Source organism: Neodiprion pinetum, chromosome 2 (assembly GCF_021155775.2).
Source record: "Neodiprion pinetum isolate iyNeoPine1 chromosome 2, iyNeoPine1.2, whole genome shotgun sequence".
Lineage (NCBI taxonomy): Eukaryota > Metazoa > Arthropoda > Insecta > Hymenoptera > Diprionidae > Neodiprion > Neodiprion pinetum.
In genome coordinates, this window is record NC_060233.1 from 29,329,450 (window position 1) to 29,348,816 (window position 19,367).

The window sequence follows — 19,367 nt, forward strand, 5'->3', positions numbered from 1 at the left end:
TTTCCGTATCCTCTACTCTATCGGACTGACTGCAATACATTATTATTATTATTATTATTATTACCATTATTCAATATCGTGGTTATTACTGTTATTATTATCATCATTAACTTATCATTATTGTTATTATTAGGTTTATAATTAAGGTGTGTGTATGTGGTTAGCAAAAAAGCGCCGTACGCACAAAATACAGGCGGTGTAAAATTGATGATTTAGCTGTATGCGATTGTTAGTTACTTTATTTAATGATGGAGTAGACGAATGAAATTCGGAGTATGGATTTTACGTAAGTGCGCACATGTCTCTCGGCAATGGAGATTTGTATTGCAGAACTTTTCTCTCGTCTCTGCGTTGTGCATTTAAACTTCATTCGCACGCTTATATATATATAATGAAAAGCAACAAACAAGCGCCGCTTACATGTGTAAAGTTACGAGTTTCGTGTATAAACCTGTGGATATTATTATTTGCCACCTTATACGTGTATAATACGAAGAGGCCGGATGGGGAAAGGGGTTACGGTTAATCAGTCGTGTGTGTCTCATCATATTCTGTCGCAATATTATTGCAGTGATGGTAAATTGATTTCTGTTCTTGTTACTTCTTCTGTTTCAGTATACATTTATTTATTTATTCATTTATACGTGTGTTGTTATATAGGTATGTATAAACTTTTGCTGCTTGACATTTGATCCGGATGTGTCGGTGTGTGGAGTATACAAACAAGGGCAAGCTTAACACGATATTCATATTCATTTCATTTAATTTTTTCTTTACTCTTTCCATTTCGGGACTTCGACTCTTCTTCTCTTAACGTTTTCTACAGTAATCACCGAATACCGCAGCAGACGCGGACACGTGTGTGCTTGCGTACGTCAATATTTCTCCAAAATGTAATTACTCGCTAACGCAAATTACTCGCGATGCATTTTCTTTTATTCTACATATTTTTTTTTTATCATTTATTTATTAAAAACTTTTTTTCCATCATCATCATTATTATTATTATTAATATTAATATTATTATTTTGGCTATCAGTTCGTAATGCAGCATCTTTTTTCCTACTCATTTTTCTTCTTTTTCTTCTTCTTAGATTTTTTTTTTCCCCCTTTCTCGCGCTGTTTTTCTCGCTGTTTGTTCGTCACATCAAGAGGCAGACTGGGCAGCAGTCTCGTGGCGGACCGTACGGCTTTTGGCGCATCTCATTCACTGTCATTAAAATAATCGACCGTATCATTATTATTAATATTAGATATTTTGTTGGGGTCCCAGAGGTTACTGAAACATAAAACCAAAAAAAAAAGACACATACAACAAATTTTCTCATACGTTTCATCGGTGTTTTTTTCTTCGTTTTTTTTTTCCTTGTAATTTCTTACAATGCAACATACGTATAAAACTGAAGAACGAAATTATGCATTGCGTGAATTTATTTAGCGAGTTTATCCGACGACTATGAGTAAGTTTAAGAAATTGATTTGTATCATTGTTGTGTGCGTTCTTTTAATTTATAACTGTTAGAACTAAAATCTAACACAATTTATATTTCTTTTCGTTATTGCATTAAGTATAAAGTGCATCGCGTAAATCTAAAGTGTCTCGCGTCACTGCTGATTTGACAGAAATTGCAGAACTAGATCCGTATAGAGCGAACAGCTGACGCCAGTCGTCAGGTTCCGGTTTCTGGAATTTAATAACCGACCAAAGTGTTATAAAGACATCTATTTCATGTGAGGGACGTTACAGACAAATTCAAGCAACCCTCACAGGGCGCTTGAATATTTAATTTTAAATGTTGCTTTTCATTTTTCAGTTAACATAGAAACCGCACGTATTAAATCGATGTGATGAAAATATTCCGGTGGACAGAAATAATCGATTTTCACATCTGTACAAAAAGGAAAATTCGGTTAAAGTTACAATTCAAATTTTCGAATGCTTTACGCCCCGACTGTGAGTTTATAATATACTTCATAACTTGAGTCATCGACTACTGTAGTTTATTAATTACTTTGATGAAAAATGTTTGCCATTTCTTCCGTTCGATTTCGATAACTGTCAAAAATCACTCGTCGAAAAAAATGTTAATTAGAGCAACGAACCTAATAGCCACAGGACACAAGGTAGTCGCCAAGTTTCTCGACGACTGAGGCAGCTTGTTGCGGCTGGATTGGATCTTCATATAGCGAAACTACAACCGCCTGCGTCGTCTTCATGCAGTGGACACCGACCTTGTTCAATTTCGCCCTGATCACCCGGTCCGTGCCGGACAAGTAGATATATCTGTTGCCCGCCAAGGTAACACCCGATGACGTCAAAATGTCTTGTTTGTCAAAGCCCTGAACCAGCCTGAGCAGCTCGTCTTTACTCACCTGGAACACAAGAAATTTATACACATTTAATTTCATTATTCATAACAATTATTCGTTTGTCCGATCAGACTATTTTAAGAATTTACAACCAATTCTTTAAATTACAAATAAATGCGCAATCCATCAATTATAATTAATCACAGCAATCTCATCAGACAGCGCGTATACTTTAGTTTATATAAACAATAGATTCGTTATCTGAGAGTCGATGGAATAACCGTATTATAAAAATACTCTCCAGTAAATGAGGGAAATATCTCCACGACGACGACGATGATGATGATGATAATTATTATTATTATTTACATGATATTATAACGGCGATGCCAATGAAAAAAGTCAATCAACTGATTAATTAACATTTTCGCAACTACGAATTATTCCGTTAGTCGAAGACTCTGTATGTCCAATAAGTCAGAACACAACCACCGTGCTGAGAAATGAACTTCGATATACGTAACAATTTTGCAAGAATTGTATTTGCCTAATTTTATACCTAACTCGTTATTTCTGTGCTGCAACTGCATATTAGTATGCTTGTAATTTGAGTTCGGAAGACATCAAAGGCTATTAAGTAAAATCACGACTCCGGATGTAAGAATCACATACGCAAAAATAGCGCGACCATTCGAATTGAATGCAGACTACCGCGCGCATACGAAAATAATATTTCATCCTTTTACTGATAATGAATTTAGAATTTCTGACCTCGTACTTTTTATCACCGGAAAATTGTAAACAATCTACAATTGCGCCCAAATTCACCAAAAGTGAACGACATCATTGATACAATTTAAGTACAATAATTACAAACTAAAGATTGAAAAATGGCATATGATCAAAGCGATTATCGCGTGGTTCAATATTTGTTTGGACTTGGTTATAACGGTGCTGGCAACTTGTCGGCCGATAAATCTGCAATATTTTTTCGTACGTTATAGGTATGTGTGTATGCGCACATAATGCAACGAGCCAAACGGAACCACCAACTATCGTAATCTAGTCAAAGCAGTCTGACAAATCAGTCCACAACCGACCGCCGTCCGAGCAGCATCTATACCTATACGTAATAATTTACGCTTGTTATACTATCAGCGTGTATTTCGACCCTGTAAGCCGCTGGCCTTGACTGAAAGACGATAGACAGGCCGGCATTAATCGATTACTCAGAGGAAGAGGAAGAGGAAGAGCTGTTTTGAACTGATACGAGGAGGGAACCGTGCGTTTTGTTTTCATTCTCGATTGCCATGAAAAATCTGGCCAGAATTATAATGGTGCGGTAACATCTGTCAAAGGTGCGCGATACAACCTATTCCACGTGTATATATGAATACGGCTTATTAATGTCAGCTCGGAACGATCATCAGCTGTTACAGTTAGGTATAGGTCATCCCACCTTCTAATAAGCATACAGAGTATTTTTCACCCCACTCCCCACACCCGAATCTAACTTCGAATCGCGAGAAGCAGCGAACCGAATATCACAGAGGTCAATTTCAATTTGTAATTTTTGAATAACAGGCCCGATTTAACGTAATTTTCGTCTTTGTCAATTTATCAGGCGAGTGGTTCATCAATGCCATCACCAGGCAACAACATTCAGTCCCAGCGGAAATAATCGCAGGTACCCTTCTATTTGCAACAAAGTTAAGTTCCTTCACTTTTATCAACTGTAAGATTTTCACATATGGTACTAATTTTAGATACAGTCTCTTCTTAATTCGCAACTTGCGCGAAAAATCTTGGGTTATTAAATTGTATTAAAACTTATGATCGACCTAATGTCTCTCATTTCCTCGTCCCGTAAATAGAAAAACATTACAAAGGGAATGTGGATTAATTAACATACGAATTAAAATACGTGAGCGAATAGGTGTTTGAAACAAAAAAAGGGATAAGAAAAAAGAATTTCATACCAATTGTCTCTTTCGATTCATATTTTTGATTTGTCATTTTTTTTTTTCATCTGACATCAGGAATCTCGCAACTTACTTTCCGTCATGTATAACATCACGGTGTGGGGCGCGCGCGGGTGAATAATTTATCACTTTCAAAGAACCGTTGTTACTTTCTCGTTAGTAGGTATAAGGTGACGTCAGTCACGAATACCCAAAAGGCATACCTGAACAGCTAATTTGTACACATTTTTCCAAGTGATCTCACTGTCAGAGTCGTTAGGCGCGTAGCGTCACACGCGCATTATATACCAAAATATGCAATGACTGTTAGGATGTATCGTTCGTCACTCAGCCTCGGCGATTTCTACGCCTTCATACGTACGTCATACGTTCCTTGTCCTCTCATCCACCGCTTATACTCTCATCTTCAATATGATGTTAGTCGCTGAGTTTTTTCTTTCGCGTTTACGATGCCGATTGGATTCGGTTCCATCTTTTTATCCTATTTCGTACAACTCATGGAAACCACTTCAATTAATGCATGCAGGATACATACATTGCAAAGATTACCATCGGTTTTATAGAAGCATTCGCGTTCAATGCGGATGGAGTAGTAAAAGAACTTCAAAAATATAATGCAATCTTTTCAATCATCTGATTAACAGACAATTATGTAGAAATAATCATGAACGTGCCTCGCAGAACGTATCGAACAAACACATACTCAGTTTAATGGACGCGGATTTCGCAGATAAAAAAGTGTGCGCTAAATTATTTTCTCTTATCATCAAACAGATACGGCGAAAGTATGTAATCTTAATTCCTCAATGTTGTTACTATTCGCTGAAAGAGGAAAACCGCCCAGGTCCCTATCCTTCCGCGATTTTTCAACATTGATAGCTTTTTGTCCTCTCCATGTGATTTGGCAAAGACAAAAGCAAGTACGTTAATATACCTCACATATAAAATAATTATAATTATGCGCATGATGTTCAATTTTTTTAATATTATTTCTTACTTTTTGCGCATGACACCAAAATGTGACATACCTGTACACGTAATCGCCTTAGTTTTAAATTTATCCCAGTCTCAGCTTTGTACAATAGTTCGTTTTCTGATATACGGTTCAAGGACAGTTAGTCAAACGATCTCATTGTTCGCGCAGTCTGAGATTGCACCTGTACAGTCGGTAATATATACATACATATAGGTACGTATACCGCGCAAGAGTGATAAATGATCGATAAGAAAAATTGTTTCACTGCAGAGAATAATGATAATTTCCTACTTGTTTATCGTAACGGTCACCGGCAGATCTAGAATGCCGGTAGTTAAAAAAAATTACGAGTGTCTACACGAAATGTTTGTTGCTTTAATGGCTTGGAAACCGATGCACCCATTTTCCACATAATTTTTCCCGAACTACACGTTCAAGGTTGGATAATAAATTGAGTGTCTGTAACTCAAAAGGGGAATATTCCAGTAACATACAATTTTGATTTCGAGTAAAGTCTTCGCGATACGGAAGATACTTGGAAAGTGATAATACGAGGACCGGGGTAACTGGGTAAGCTGCCTGGAAAATGAGTCACCCGAGCGACGAGTGGTGTGCAGTCCTGACCGTGTTGTATGAATCACACATTCAGTCGCCCTAATCTCTTGTCTGGCATCCCGCTCACTAGCTCCGGGAGCCTAGCCAACCGACTACAGTGCCGTCGAGCCAACCTGCCGGCCGGTGCTCAAGGCGCCCCCCCGACTGTCGCCATGCGGGAAATCGGGAGTCGACGTTATCCTGCGACCTGGGTGGATGCATATTTGAAAAAGAAAGAGAAACAAAAGGTAAAAAGACATGAAAGGGAATGACTTTGGCTGCCGCAAGGGTGGCAGGTTTTTTCGTTGAAATAAAACGTGGAATACAAAGAGAGAAAAATACCAACCTAACGTTTATTTCGAATCTTGACTTCTCGATCACGTATGCTATTCACATGGCCATGCAGCATCATCGTGGTGGAAAATAATCCACGTGCCGTGCACAGGCACTCGCTTTACCACGGTGATTTGATTATTTAACATGTTTGGAAGTAATTATAACAGTAGTGAATCGAAGAACGATCGATCTAAGGAATTTGCTGGTATACAAAGAACTATGCGTTACAGAACACGTACACCAGGTATGGATTACCAGAAATTGGAAGTTTTTAATGAATAAATATTCCTGTTGATTAATAACGTTTGAAAATGAAACGAAAAAATGGAATGATAATTAACGTCGATCGATTGCTGAAACGGCTTTAGGTATAAACGATAATTCGCGCTTTCGCCCGTGCACAAATCCCACGTAGCCGGCGGTCGCCATTTTGACATTCGGTTACGGGAAAGTGCAGCAGCAGTCGGCTGACTCTGAGGACGATTCGGCCGAGGAACACGACTTGGGCTTTCACTTAAAAGCGTTCGGTTAACGGTCGATTACGAAACTCAGATGTAGAGGATAGGCACGGATAACTATCTGGCGAAATCGTAACCTCAGGCAACATCGTTACTAACGAAAATATAAATTGGTAGAACCGAGTCCACACCCTTTGTTCCGATGTATCGAGGATAACTTGAAAATACCTCAGTAAATCGTGGATCGTTTCATTTCTCTTTCGCACACGGTTAAAGGCGCGACGGATCGATTGTGACTACTTCATCAAGAATGTAGGAATAATTTGAATAAAACTGTCTGCCTTCGGGATAGCCGGGATGGGATTGAATGAAAATCAATTGGAAACGTCGAGAAGGAACGGGATTTTTTATTCCTGATCATTTTAGTTCTGTTGTACGGACTAACCCCAAAGGATGTAAGACGCAGATGTACCAGCGGCGGCAGTAAATATTAGCGTGTGTTATTAGAGTATAGTAAAAAGTCGTGTACACGCACGCAGGCTATGATCATGCAGCGGTTGTGGAGAGAGAGAGAAGGAAAGAGGGAGATAGAAAAGAGAAAAAAAAACGAGAGAGAGCGAGAGAGAGACAACGAGCGGTAACGATGTGATGGATTAATTTTGTACTCACTTCAAAACCTTCCGATTTCGCCCATAGATTTCCATCGTGTCCAGCTATAGCTGCTTTCGTAACACATCTCGAAGCGAGCAATTGCTTGTCAACGTAATCCTGCCAGCTCATTTTTGAACACAACGGGGGGAAAGAAAACTATTCGCTACGTCACTAGAGAGACACAACCCGTCACTGACTCAAACTCAACTTCGACTACTCTGTCGTTGGCTGGTGCGGTACAGACCTTGCAGTCGGACTACGGCCTCCCCTAGCTTTGTCGCGATACGCGGCTTTCTGACTCACACTTTACTCGGATGCGCGCACACACGCACGTTCACGCCCTTGTCCCCCAACGGCGTACTTTTTACATCTGTATTCATACGCGGCCGCAGCACAATGCCGCCGGCTCGTTTCACCCTCGATTTTTGCCCGTACAATTCGGGATTTGCTGACACGGGGGTTGGATTATCGTATCGATGTATAAAAATCGCTTCTCTTCGTGACCAATTCACACCTGTAAGGACGGTTTTCATATCCTAACGTTCGATACCGGGGACTAGATTTTTTGCGCGGACTTACTTCCCTCCAGGCATGACACGTCGCGTCTACACGCCAGGTGGCGCATCAGTTTCGTTAAGCCTCGTTTATGTTACGGAATAGCCGTATGAAATCGACTTTCTCAGAAGGGAAGTTATGTGTACGTACCATTCTTTAAAAACCGAGCGCTCCTGTAGACTAACTGATCCGTCGGACACGTCGCTCTCTTCAACGATGGTCGATCGTTTTAGAAAATTTCCAAAAATAGAACGACCCCGATCAGTCAATTGAGTTTTTTTACTGTCCGTAACTTACGCTTAGATCATCACCATGACCGATGGTCCCGTGAAAGATCGCCGAGTGTAGTCGCAGTTGAATTCAATCCTCCAATTGATAGAATTCAATTTGTACACCTTTTAGAATTCGGTATCGATTTTATTTAAATTCCATTCAATTACAACCCATATGATTCAAACAAAAATCAGAAGTTACGCATGCTAGTTTTACTCCGTGTGTTTCGCAATCTATCTCCTGATAAATTAATGAAACAATTCATCTTGGACGAACCTGCAGATAGTAAGCAAATGATTTCTGAACTTGACTGTAACAACATGATTCACTAATTTAGTACAATATAGTAGAACGCGACCTGCAAATTGACAAATAAGTGTTGGCGGTTTTAGGCAGTCTGTAGCTTACATCAGATCGAAATGACTGCCAGTTTTACTTATTTCTAAATCTTTTTTCCTAAAGGAAAATACTATGAAAGAAATATTACGCAAGAATGAAAAAAGGAAAAATGAATTGAATATAGTATGTAGGAATTTGCACAAAACTTTATTGACAAAATATAAAATAATTACGATCTGCAGAATTTTTTTACACATTGTCAGGAGATAAGGTAAAACTTGATCTAACCAAGCAAAGAACAAAAAATTAAATTTGTACAAATATAAGAGAAACTGTATATAACATAATTGATAATAGAAAAATAAAATGACGCGTATAAGTTCATTTGAAATGTACAGAAATTAGTGTGTGATATCTGTATGGAGGGCGGAAGTTTAGGAGGTATCAAATACAATAAAATTTAATATAAATAGTATATTGATTTGGAAATTTGGTCTTTATTTCCAAAAATATCTCTCCGCTGGTGGACTGTCCAAAACCGCCTGGAAATACAGTTAATAATATTTGTGAAATTTGTTTTCTTCTTGCGTTTTATAGTAATATGTAACAAATCGTAGAGTAATATAATAAAAATTCCCAGCAGTTTCAGTTTGTCCATTCAGGGTTTCATCATGGTATTATTGGAACAGCCACGACACAAAATAAGAAATGAGAAAATTGCCGTAAACGTAATAAAGATTCAGATTAAAGTATTTATTGTACTTTATTTGAAATATCGTATTGCTAATATAGATAGAATTATACAAAAAATTCATATACGATTCTAAGCATTCTCAAAAAAAAGTTCTCCTTCTGCAGCGTTTGTGATTAAAATAGCCTTTCCAATACCCAACTAAACCTCTGCCCAGACAAACAAGTCGGAGTCGCGGTAGCAGGTTCATTGAAATGACGTAGTGATAGGAAGATATCATTTTACAGTAATATAAACTGCCGTCCCAATTGCAGCGAGTGAATCGCTTGACAGAAGAGACGAAGAGCGGAAAAATTAGAAGGAATCGATTTATGGGGGTAGCATTGGAAAAAAATCGGTTTTCGGAGGTAGGGAACATTTCGTCAAATATCTCACTCCAACAAATACAGTGAAAACACTTTGTGACAAGAGCAGGACCAACGACAATAGCGAACAAAATATTTTTGGCCTATGTAAAATTGAATGCTCTAAAATTTTACTTCAGCGTTGATAACTGCGAGAACGATTAATTTAGCGATTACTGTGAACACCTAATATTCAATATCCTTAAAGTTTACAAGTGTAGAATTAGGTAACCTTTCACGATACTATTCGAAATAAATTTATAACAATGATAAGAATTAAGTGAAGAACAATTCACTGTTAAGCAGATCACGCGCGCAGGTTGAAAGTTTCTTTTTTTTTTTTTTTTTAAACGCATATAATAGAATCAGAATGTAAGAGAAAATAAAAACAAAAGAAAAAAAAAAATCAAACAACAATTATTTTATATATTATTATTCACTCACCAATAATAGGTTAAAGAACACAAGTTATTGGCAGAGCTATTCTAGATATAGAAGAACGATTCTACAATTATTACAGATAACAAACGTTGAATATTATTTATTGGACTTTATCTCAGACCCTAAAGTAAAAATCGCGAGATGCCGGGATGTCGGATGCGCGCGCGCGTACAGAATCCCTCTTCTCCTTTTAATTCACTTTCTTTCTTTCTTTTTTTAAATCAATATTATTATTATTATTACTTGCAATTGATTATTTTTTCAATGCCGGCAAACCGTACAATGTATAAATATCAATATTATGTATATGTAAAGTCGCTCGAAATCCCGTAATGAACAGGTAGACAAGCACTCGCTTCTGAATACTCACACCATCAGAGAGATCAAGGTTGAGAGCTCTTATTTTGCCACTTTTTATTTGTATTATAATGAATTATTATTGATTATAGCCAATAATTAGTCGGATTTTGTTCTTTTTAGATCAAATCTGCAACGTTCATTGGCATCTCGTCGATATGGGTGTTATAGAATTGCTCGATATCCTTTAGAGTACGCTTGTCATCCTCTGTGACAAAGTTTATAGCTACTCCCTTACGGCCAAATCGTCCACCGCGTCCAATTCTATGAGAAAAGAAAATTATTTCAATTGCAGTAGATGACATAGGAAACTTTTGGTTGTTACACTGAACGGTCACTTTGTTAGTGACTGATGCTTATGACAGCATTTGGCTAAAATTCTCAATTACACTCAAACCACCACAATAATTTTCTAGTGTATATTCAAACTCTGGAATCAATATATTCAATGTAAAACATAAGTCTTCGAGGATTCCGATTTTTCTGAAAAATTATTTGTATATAAAATATTTGAAGTTATTTAGACTCTGTAAATGCGTGAAACAAGTAACAATATGATTGATCACTAAACAAATTATGCACATCAAGTTACAGTTCATATGGGGTTGTAAGTCTTACACTGATGTTTGAATTCAAAATTACCTGTGAATATAGTTTTCTCTGTTGGAAGGTAGATCGTAGTTAATGACAAGGGAAACTTGCTGGACGTCAATACCACGAGCTAGCAAATCAGTGGTAATGAGAACTCTGGAAGATCCAGTACGGAATTGTCTCATGATGACGTCACGCTCTTTCTGTTCCATATCGCCATGCATGGCAGATACCGTGAAATCACGGTGATGCATATTGTCTGTAAGCCAGTCTACCTTGCGCCGCGTGTTGCAGAAAATAACGGCCTGTGTAATACTTAACGTATCGTACAAATCGCAGAGTGTTTCCAATTTCCAATCTTCACGCTCTACATAAATGAAGAATTGTTTAATACCCTCCAGTGTTAATTCTTCCTTTTTCACCAATATACGAATTGGGTTTCTCATGAAACACTTTGACACATCAAGCACATCCGCAGGCATTGTTGCCGAAAGCAGTATCACCTGGAATGATAAGTAAAAATGACGAATTCATTTTGTGTTCATGATATCCGTGTGTAAACAGGTTTGGAGCTTCAGATTTGATAGCGTTTAATTTTGTCAGAAATAATGGCTAAGAAAATATAAATCAAAGAAATCCTAAAATACTTGAAATGATAAGCATAACATATTATTCATATTTACTCAATGAAATAAGAGTGGATTATTATGGACAGCTTTGATATTTTCTAAGGAGCAAAATATTTTCAATATGTACCTGAACTTCGGTAGGGAGTAGCTTGAATACATCGTGAATTTGATCTTTAAACCCACGGGAAAGCATCTCGTCGGCTTCATCCAATACGAACAACTTAATGCTGTTTGCGCGCAATGAATGTCGACTGATCATGTCGTAGACGCGACCTGGAGTGCCAACAACAACGTGAATGCCCTGCTCCAATTTACGCATATCATCACGTACATTCGTTCCTCCAATACAGGCATGGCATTGCGCTTGCATAAAATCGCCCAGGGCAATAACTACCTTCTGAATCTGTAACGAAAGATGATGAAATGTCAATGATGAAATAGAGTAATTAGATTCGACACGTTGAATATGGCCACAAACCCTCCCAAATCTACATACCTGTTGAGCAAGCTCTCGAGTTGGTGCCAGAATCAAAGCTTGGCATTCGCGAATACTGGTATCTATTTGCTGTAAAATAGATATAGAAAAGGTTGCCGTTTTCCCAGTTCCTGTGAAATGAGATATGATGTAATTAATGTGTTCATCTTGTTTATCAACATTCACAATTTTTTGAATCGCAAGGCCAAATTCAACTGCTTGGTAAAAAGATATGAAAAAGTAACAATCATGAATCAAAAGGATATACGAGAGGTCAGAAATGAACGAGTGATCATGTTTCTATCAACTTGGCTAATTGATCTGTATGCACAAACATGACATCATAATTAACTGTACAACCATGTTGAATTAGCAAGAATATACTCATTTCGTACACCTATCAATGGCTTTTGGAATGAGAATAAATTCGGTACAATGAGTTAGTAAAATTGCAAAAGAATGAGCTCTGAAATTTTTGATTGATTGGACCTTGATTATCTATGCTCAAGTTTAACAGTGACTTATTAATCCAACGCCTGCTTCGACAGATAAGCAATTTTCGTTCTTACCAGACTGGGCTTGGGCAATAACATCATGACCTTTAACACAAGGAAGGATAGCACGCTGTTGGATAGCGGATGGTTTTTCGAATCCATAAGCATATATTCCACGCAATAACTCTTCTTTTAAATTCATGTCATCAAAGTTATCAACAACCTGTTGAGTTGTCCAAATAATAGTCAAATGACAGGCTCATGAAAATAATAACTTGTTAACAAAGTTTTCCAAGATAAATCAAATACTGATAAACTTACGACTTCCCAGTTTGACTCAATAATGCCATCGGGATCCATTCCCGGAGGGCCATCATAGGCGGGCTGCTCGCTTTCGCTCGGACCATTTTTAGAGTCGCCCGACCATTGATCCTCGTTTCTATAAAATAATTTTTCCTCTTTAGCAATGGTGCATAAAGAAAGAATTAGTCACGTCTAGCAGACAACTGCTACCTAAGGTCAAATGAATCATGAACCCCAGATAATGAAAACTCATCCATAGGTATGCCAGATGAAAAACGGCAGGTATTCGAAAGATATTGGAAAAGTCGTGCAACTAAGACGCGATTTAGTGACAAGATACGAATAGAAGAATAAATTAAAAGGTAAACTGCAATAGCGTGGCTAACCGTCTTTTGTTAATAAATGCGAAAAGAAGTGGCAGGGAAAAATACGATTGACACGTGAGTAAGACAATTGTCGAAATTAACAACGGGGATATCGTTGTGACTCGAAGCACGGTGGATCGACTATAATGATTTGATATTTGAAGGTGCGAACGAAAATAATATTTTGTGAAAATAGTCGAAATAGAATGCGGCATTAATGAGCGAAATTATCCAAATATGCCAAAGCTTGATCGCACGCCATGTTGTCAGGCGGCCTGCGCTCGTGCATCATCATCGCCGCCGCCACCAGTTTCATTTTGCAAAAATACAATATCGAGCACAATACGGTTAGAATCGTGTTAATTTTAACCAGATATTTATCCACTCCCGTTAGCTTCGTATTGTTAATCGATTCGGTGCTGATTTCAGGGGGTTGAAACGGTTTGAAAACTTTAACTTACCTTCTTTCGGACGTATACGACATGTTCCACTCACAGTAGCGCGACGGAAAGGACGAAGGCTTAATGCGTCACAGGGAATTTCCTACTCACGCACGCCGTCCGCCAACTAACGGTACTGATACTGTAGCTAGTCAATGTTGTGTTTAATAAATTTCTTTAAAATCGTTCGTGGTACCGTTTAGAGGTTCAATAAATTTGTTTATTGATTAATTTTTGAAAAATATTCAGTATATGTTATACCGAGTATTATTATTTTAGATTATTTTTATAATACTTTAATGTTTCTGCGCATAAAAGGAAATACGTCATTACCCAGGTCTCCTTGCGCGGGAGAGGACGAACGATACCGAATAGCGCTAGACTCAAAATTTCTCACCACCAATTTCACTCGACGGAAACTGTTGGTTTTAAATTTGATAAAGAAATTTTCATTTTATGCGTTATTCATTCGTTGTTATATCACAGTAAACTTTCCTACGTGATGTCATGGTTATATATGCGTACATGCGGAATAATAATTTGTTTCACTTTATAAATAATATGCTTAAACGTTTCACAAAACCAACAGACACATCACTCGTACACTTTTAAAAGATGTTTGTTTCACTTTTCAGTTTTTAGCTAGTATATGAATTAATTATCACACGATATTTCACGATGTAAATATTGAGGCCAAAATGTTCTACTATATATTTATTTATTTGTCACAGAACTGGAACGATCGATTACGTTCAAGAGGTACAAGCTAGGCATAGAAGCCTTTGGCAACAGATTCAGTTTTGTTTTTATTGTGGGTACAACATGTGAAGAAACATATTTTTAACCATCGCTGCCCTGCTCCAACTCAACAAATCTGAATTTAATGATACCGATTCTTGTCGAATAGTATACTTGAATTCAAATGACTTTTTATCTCGCAGTTTACAATTAATGGATAATGTGTGACTGAAAATTTTCAATAGATTTGAGACTGTGTGTAAAATAATTATCTTTATTCAACAAGTGTATACATAGCTTAAAAATGACAGAAATATTTATAAATATAACATCGTCTTTGCTCACGGCTTTTATCACAACCTGCCACACACATATTGTTGGATTTCAATCGTTTCAGAATTAATAAATTCTCGTTCTCATTTTTTGATCACTGCATACCTTTGTGATGGAAAAAATGTATCAAATTCGTTGTATTAAAATAGTTTTGGTGAATCTATCAAAATACAGAGTGACTCTGCAAAGTTACAACTTCAAAAAATAAATACCAACATACGAATATGTTTACGAAAATTGCTGAATTCAGGAAAAGATATTGTTCCTAGATATTTTATCCTTAGACTGCATAGAAAATATTGATTTAAAAATTTTTCACATGCTCGTGGCACGAGAAACTAACAATTAGTCAATTGTTGTATCAACATAAGTATTGAGCTCCTTAAAGAAGATTTGAATACAGTTTCATAGAAAAGCACACCCCAGTATTAACAGTAGAACAGCAATTGGAAACACGGTATACATGCCCACTCTGGGGTAACACGTTGAAGTGAGCAGCGTCATGTTGTTGTCTTCGCGATCGATTCCATTCCTAGTTGGTATTTCTACAATAACACGATCTCCAGAAAGCAATTCAATGCTAAATGAACATTCGGTTTGGTTAATACATGACTCAGTGACATTTTCGAATTGATAAGTTGGCTTGTATATATCAAAAATGGCATGCATATCGTTCGAAACATAATCATTGTCACTGTAGAATATGTAGTAGTAGTAGCCACTTTCTACAACATTGTGTTGAGTATGGATCCGTTTGCTGTTCACTAAGAAACTGATGTTCGTACATAATTCAGAGGGATCAAATTCCTGAGTAAGCAATATTTGTCCATTGTAGCACGTTAGCAAATCATTTTCAAAACTTGAAATGGATGAATCTTCGCCTGTACTCGTAAAATTGAAAGCATTACCACCATGTTCTACTCCTCTATCTAATAATACCGAAGGCTCGATGGCCTTTGGCTGTCTTTTATTTACATGATGATTATTGTTTTCAATGTCCATTCCATCATCCTCAATATTTATACCTTGCGAATAAGAGTTTAACTCAGTTTCCAGCTTGCGTATACGTTCTTCACGCTCTGAGAACAATTCTTTATTAAGGGAATGGGTTTCACGTTTCTCTACACTCTTGCGATCAATATCTACTGGGTGTAATTCATTTTCTTTTCTTTTTTGACCATCAGAAGTTGAAATTTTAGTTTCATTCTTGCTATCCCACTTGCTGTTGCTATAATTCATTTTTTTTCTCATGTGCCTAAGCTTATCGATACCTTTTTGGGTTGAACTTTCACGAACGGTAGAATGTTTTTGTATATGACTAATAGCTGCCTTTTGTAACAATGCTATTTGAAGATCTGTATTGTTTGAAATTTGAGATAAGTTTAAGCTGGAGACACTATTGCGAATTGGATGATTCGTTGGATTCATTTGGTCATGATCATTACTTTTGCCCATATTGGTTTTTCCACGAAATGTTGACTGATTTTCATTCTTTGAATCAAGTAGACTGTTGGAATGAGGTATTGATACAGTTTGATTAGGTTTCTTATTCTTCATTGATGATTGCCTACTCATTTTTTGAGTATTTGATTCAACCGTAACGTGAACTTGTTTCGACATGATTAAGTAATTTTCTTCATTTAAAACTTTTTGATCAGCGTGTTCCATCACACCACAAGTTCGCAGACTTCTTTCTCCTTTGACAACAAGTATAGATCCACCTGGGAATCTGAAAACGATAGAATTAGGTACAAATTAAAACTGGAAGCTCTCATGATGTCGAAACTATTAATTGCATGTACATTAAGTGATCATATAAGTTGATAGTTTTTTGTTTTTTTTTTCATAGTACCTGGAACAAACAGATAGAACTACGGTTGCTCCTTTGAGAAGATAGAAGCCCCAATACTCCAAGGTGTCATCAGGCAATGTCATGCTCTTTTTAAGTCTCAAATGCTTTCGGTACGATGTTACCTCTGGTCGCTCAGGTACTTGGAATGCATGAAAAGGTGTGTTCATCGTCAAAGTGTGCTCCTGTAAGTGAAAAAATAACTCTGAGTAATTAAAATATTCTGTTTGCATAAAAAGAAAACTATATTTGTCTTATTTTCTATTTATTCCAATTTCATAAAATGACATATTCACTGTCTGAAACAATTCTTCTTCATCATCTTACAGAGCAAAATATTGTGGAAATTCCATCTTCAATTTCGATTACATCGGACTCTGCTACTGTGTACACAACGCTGGCATATAAGCTGTGACGCAGATACAACGGAATTACCAGTAACATGACGGGCAGTACAGTAGTCAGTGTGCAAAATATAACAATTCGTGTTATACCATGCATTTTGTAGAATTCTGTAAAATTTAGATCAACCTCTACTATGTAATGACAACAATGCAATATCTTGATATACATGTATAATGATAGATTATAAAACACTATCAGACTGTTTGTGTAACAATTACCGTGTAGTTACAATATCTTTTATTACAGTTCCGTGAATAATGTATAACATAAGGTGTATATTCATGATTTCTTTTCAATAAGTCATCTTCAAATTGAATCTAAAACAGAATCTTAGTGCACTAAATTATAAATGTATACATGTATTGCTTCTAAGCCATTATATGACAATATGAAAGGTGTTCTAATTGCAATATTCTAATTTAATTAATGCATTATTCCAATACCATTAGTCTCTGATACTTGATTGGTAATGAAATCTTGATGATTATCGTATTCTCGCAATTTGGTAATTATGTCAAACAGAGAAGCACTGTGTCAAGAAAAGTATAAATTTGAAGTTGGAGTTGATACTGCTTGAACTGATAACATTGATCTAAAGACTTTATTTTTCGAAGCAGTATCCCGTTAAGTAATTATCTAGAACTCTATTGTTCCGTAAATACTTAAGCCGACGGTGACGCGGTGAGGGTAAGATCATAAACCTTGGGTAAACATAACTGTAGATAGTAGGTATAAGTAACGGTGTACAAGAATATTTGATTCTTAAACTACCGTACATTTTGATCAGTAAGGGCGCACATTGGCAGTTGTTGTCAACTTCTGCCGAATGTAAAATCAACACCTGCCAGTAAAACAATAGCAGCGAATAGCTGTTATGAACGCGCTCAGAGGATCATCGACAAACTGATGGCTAGTCATCAGACTCGCGCCTATCAGTTCACGTCAATCTTCTAATGAAATATGAATATATTTTTGATAAACGGACGTGGCAATTTCCAGTGGAACCATGTGATCGCTGCCGTTTGTTCGACACGCCTCACGCCGCTGCGCAGTCTCGGAATACATGATTACTATCTTTTATTATCAAACGCTTGAGCACGAATGAATTGTTGCGAATTAGCGTGGTATTGACAAAGAATAGCTTATGCGGTGTATGGTAGCGGCCTCTAGCGGTCGCGGTCACGATTTGACCTTTGGGTAGAGACAAGCGTCGGCGATTAAGTAATATCGCTCATGAAAATCATAGGCTTATGGGGGTATTAACATCTAGAAACATCAGAAATTCGATGTTCACTTGCATTTCTTTATAGTTTGGGATAATTTGAAATTCATAGAACTCCAATGGTCACAGAGGCATTAAGACAGCGGTGCGTTGGGGAGCGTAAGGTAGTCGTCCCCTTGACCGCTGTGTCCATTGTATACCGGCTTGGGGAATTTCCCTATCCCTTGCCATTTCTTTATTTGCAGTCGAATCATAAAGATAAATCACTACGAGTCCAATACCCAAGGTACCTTTTCGAGTAATGTGTATTATATAGTATACACCCACACCGTAGTGGATTAGGTCGTTGACTGAAGAATATAAAGACAGTTGCCCTTATGGGTTTTTGGTACGACAACCGAAAACCATCGTGCGCTTGCGCCTCCTCAGATGTTCCTACGGTAAAGTTGCGAGCTTGTTGCAGAACATCAGAGTTACCGATTTCGACATGATGCTGGCTGCATTCACCTTCCGAGTAACTCAGTCTTTGCAATGGTAAGCCCAAGCCAGTACTTAGCCTGTGTGTACTTACCGACTTGTCGGCGATACAAAAAATTAATAGTGAGAATAAAATTCTTCCAAAATTCATAGATGAACAGTGATTTAATTGAATTGTAGGTACCCGAGAAAAGATTGTATACATAGATCATAGGTAATAATAGATCAGATGTAATAATGATGCAGAGACCAAAAAGTATATATGTATAAGCGTTCCATGTACGGTATGAATATATATGATCCATTTACGATTAATACGTGATGCATACTGTAAATATCATGATTTTCCAGGAGACAAACGAGATTTTCTACGATAACCGGCTATAATATGAAATAAGAATTATACATTTCGAAATGGGATTCTATTCGACACGCGCTTGATGTATTCCATAACATTAATATTCATAATTGTTTCAACAACTTTTCATTTGCTCTCTCGATCTTGAATTTTCGTAGGCATAGAATCGGAGCGCTGTTTTAGCTAGTCACAAGTGAAGTATCGACGTTGGGTAGAGAAGCAGAATTGGTTTCGAAACGTGCGCGTATGGAAAAAAATTCAGAGTACCTGTAATACATCGCGGATGCGCTAATTTTGGTCGAGATGAAACAGATGCTCCGT

General features: G+C 37.2%; 4 protein-coding genes across 17 annotated transcripts in view; 1 reads left to right on the forward strand and 3 right to left on the reverse strand.

Annotated features, from left to right (window-relative positions):
* LOC124211531 (uncharacterized protein DDB_G0287625) overlaps window positions 1-17,061 on the forward strand; it is a 183,185-nt gene extending 166,124 nt beyond the window's left edge. Inside the window, exons 14-15 of one of the 2 annotated variants that reach the window (XR_011176305.1) lie at window positions 16,585-16,771; window positions 16,914-17,061. The gene's annotated coding sequence lies outside the window, so the exon portion shown is untranslated. The remainder of the gene's footprint in view (window positions 1-16,584; window positions 16,772-16,913) is intronic. The other variant, XR_011176304.1, reaches the window with a different exon arrangement.
* On the reverse strand, window positions 1,070-7,617 carry LOC124211538 (profilin). Of its 3 annotated transcripts, none has more exons than XM_046610696.2 (3): window positions 7,326-7,576; window positions 2,104-2,373; window positions 1,070-1,210 (listed from the first exon to the last, which is right to left on the reverse strand). In XM_046610696.2, the coding sequence occupies exons 1-2, from the start codon at window positions 7,434-7,436 to the stop codon at window positions 2,104-2,106; spliced, it is 381 nt and encodes a 126-aa protein (XP_046466652.1). In that variant the 5' UTR covers window positions 7,437-7,576; the 3' UTR covers window positions 1,070-1,210. The 3 variants fall into 3 exon arrangements, with proteins under 3 accessions (XP_046466652.1, XP_046466651.1, XP_046466653.1); XM_046610695.2 differs by having other exon boundaries at window positions 1,070-1,279; window positions 7,326-7,574; XM_046610697.2 differs by having other exon boundaries at window positions 1,181-1,684; window positions 7,326-7,617.
* eIF4A (eukaryotic translation initiation factor 4A) lies at window positions 8,952-13,797 on the reverse strand. Of its 2 annotated transcripts, XR_006881473.2 has the most exons (8): window positions 13,686-13,797; window positions 12,878-12,995; window positions 12,632-12,779; window positions 12,084-12,193; window positions 11,715-11,990; window positions 11,010-11,461; window positions 10,381-10,631; window positions 8,952-9,016 (listed from the first exon to the last, which is right to left on the reverse strand). XR_006881473.2 is itself a non-coding variant. In XM_046610690.2 (7 exons), exons 1-7 carry the CDS (start codon window positions 13,706-13,708, stop codon window positions 10,487-10,489), a joined length of 1,272 nt encoding a protein of 423 aa, XP_046466646.1. In that variant the 5' UTR covers window positions 13,709-13,797; the 3' UTR covers window positions 8,952-10,486. The 2 variants fall into 2 exon arrangements, 1 of the variants encoding a protein (XP_046466646.1); XM_046610690.2 differs by having other exon boundaries at window positions 8,952-10,631.
* On the reverse strand, window positions 14,649-18,227 carry LOC124211533 (uncharacterized). Of its 10 annotated transcripts, XM_069133270.1 has the most exons (5): window positions 17,433-17,967; window positions 17,208-17,306; window positions 16,912-17,096; window positions 16,588-16,769; window positions 14,649-16,464 (listed from the first exon to the last, which is right to left on the reverse strand). In XM_069133270.1, the coding sequence occupies exons 3-5, from the start codon at window positions 17,083-17,085 to the stop codon at window positions 15,141-15,143; spliced, it is 1,680 nt and encodes a 559-aa protein (XP_068989371.1). In that variant the 5' UTR covers window positions 17,086-17,096; window positions 17,208-17,306; window positions 17,433-17,967; the 3' UTR covers window positions 14,649-15,140. The 10 variants fall into 10 exon arrangements, with proteins under 10 accessions (XP_068989371.1, XP_068989372.1, XP_068989370.1 ...); XM_069133271.1 differs by lacking the exons at window positions 17,208-17,306; window positions 17,433-17,967 and adding an exon at window positions 17,975-18,227; XM_069133269.1 differs by lacking the exon at window positions 17,208-17,306 and having other exon boundaries at window positions 17,766-17,967.
* Window positions 18,228-19,367: the final 1,140 nt, after the last annotated feature.

What these genes read in the sequence shown, in the direction of transcription:
- eIF4A (XM_046610690.2), bottom strand. Translation starts at nt 13,708, where the DNA reads ATGTCGTATACGTCCGAAAGAAG. An exon ending in TATTGCCCAAGCCCAGTCTG is followed by an intron (nt 12,194 to 12,631) that starts GTAAGAACGAAA and finishes CTCATTTCACAG; the next exon opens with GAACTGGGAAAACGGCAACC. An exon ending in TACTCCCTACCGAAGTTCAG is followed by an intron (nt 11,462 to 11,714) that starts GTACATATTGAA and finishes TTATCATTCCAG; the next exon opens with GTGATACTGCTTTCGGCAAC.
- LOC124211538 (XM_046610696.2), bottom strand. Translation starts at nt 7,436, where the DNA reads ATGAGCTGGCAGGATTACGTTGACAAGCAATTGCTCGCTTCGAGATGT. An exon ending in CGAAATCGGAAGGTTTTGAA is followed by an intron (nt 2,374 to 7,325) that starts GTGAGTACAAAA and finishes CTTGTGTTCCAG; the next exon opens with GTGAGTAAAGACGAGCTGCT.
- LOC124211533 (XM_069133267.1), bottom strand. Translation starts at nt 17,157, where the DNA reads ATGTATATCAAGATATTGCATTGTTGTCATTACATAGTAGAGGTTGAT. An exon ending in TTTCCACAATATTTTGCTCT is followed by an intron (nt 16,770 to 16,911) that starts GTAAGATGATGA and finishes TTTCACTTACAG; the next exon opens with GAGCACACTTTGACGATGAA. An exon ending in GTTCTATCTGTTTGTTCCAG is followed by an intron (nt 16,465 to 16,587) that starts GTACTATGAAAA and finishes TATCGTTTTCAG; the next exon opens with ATTCCCAGGTGGATCTATAC.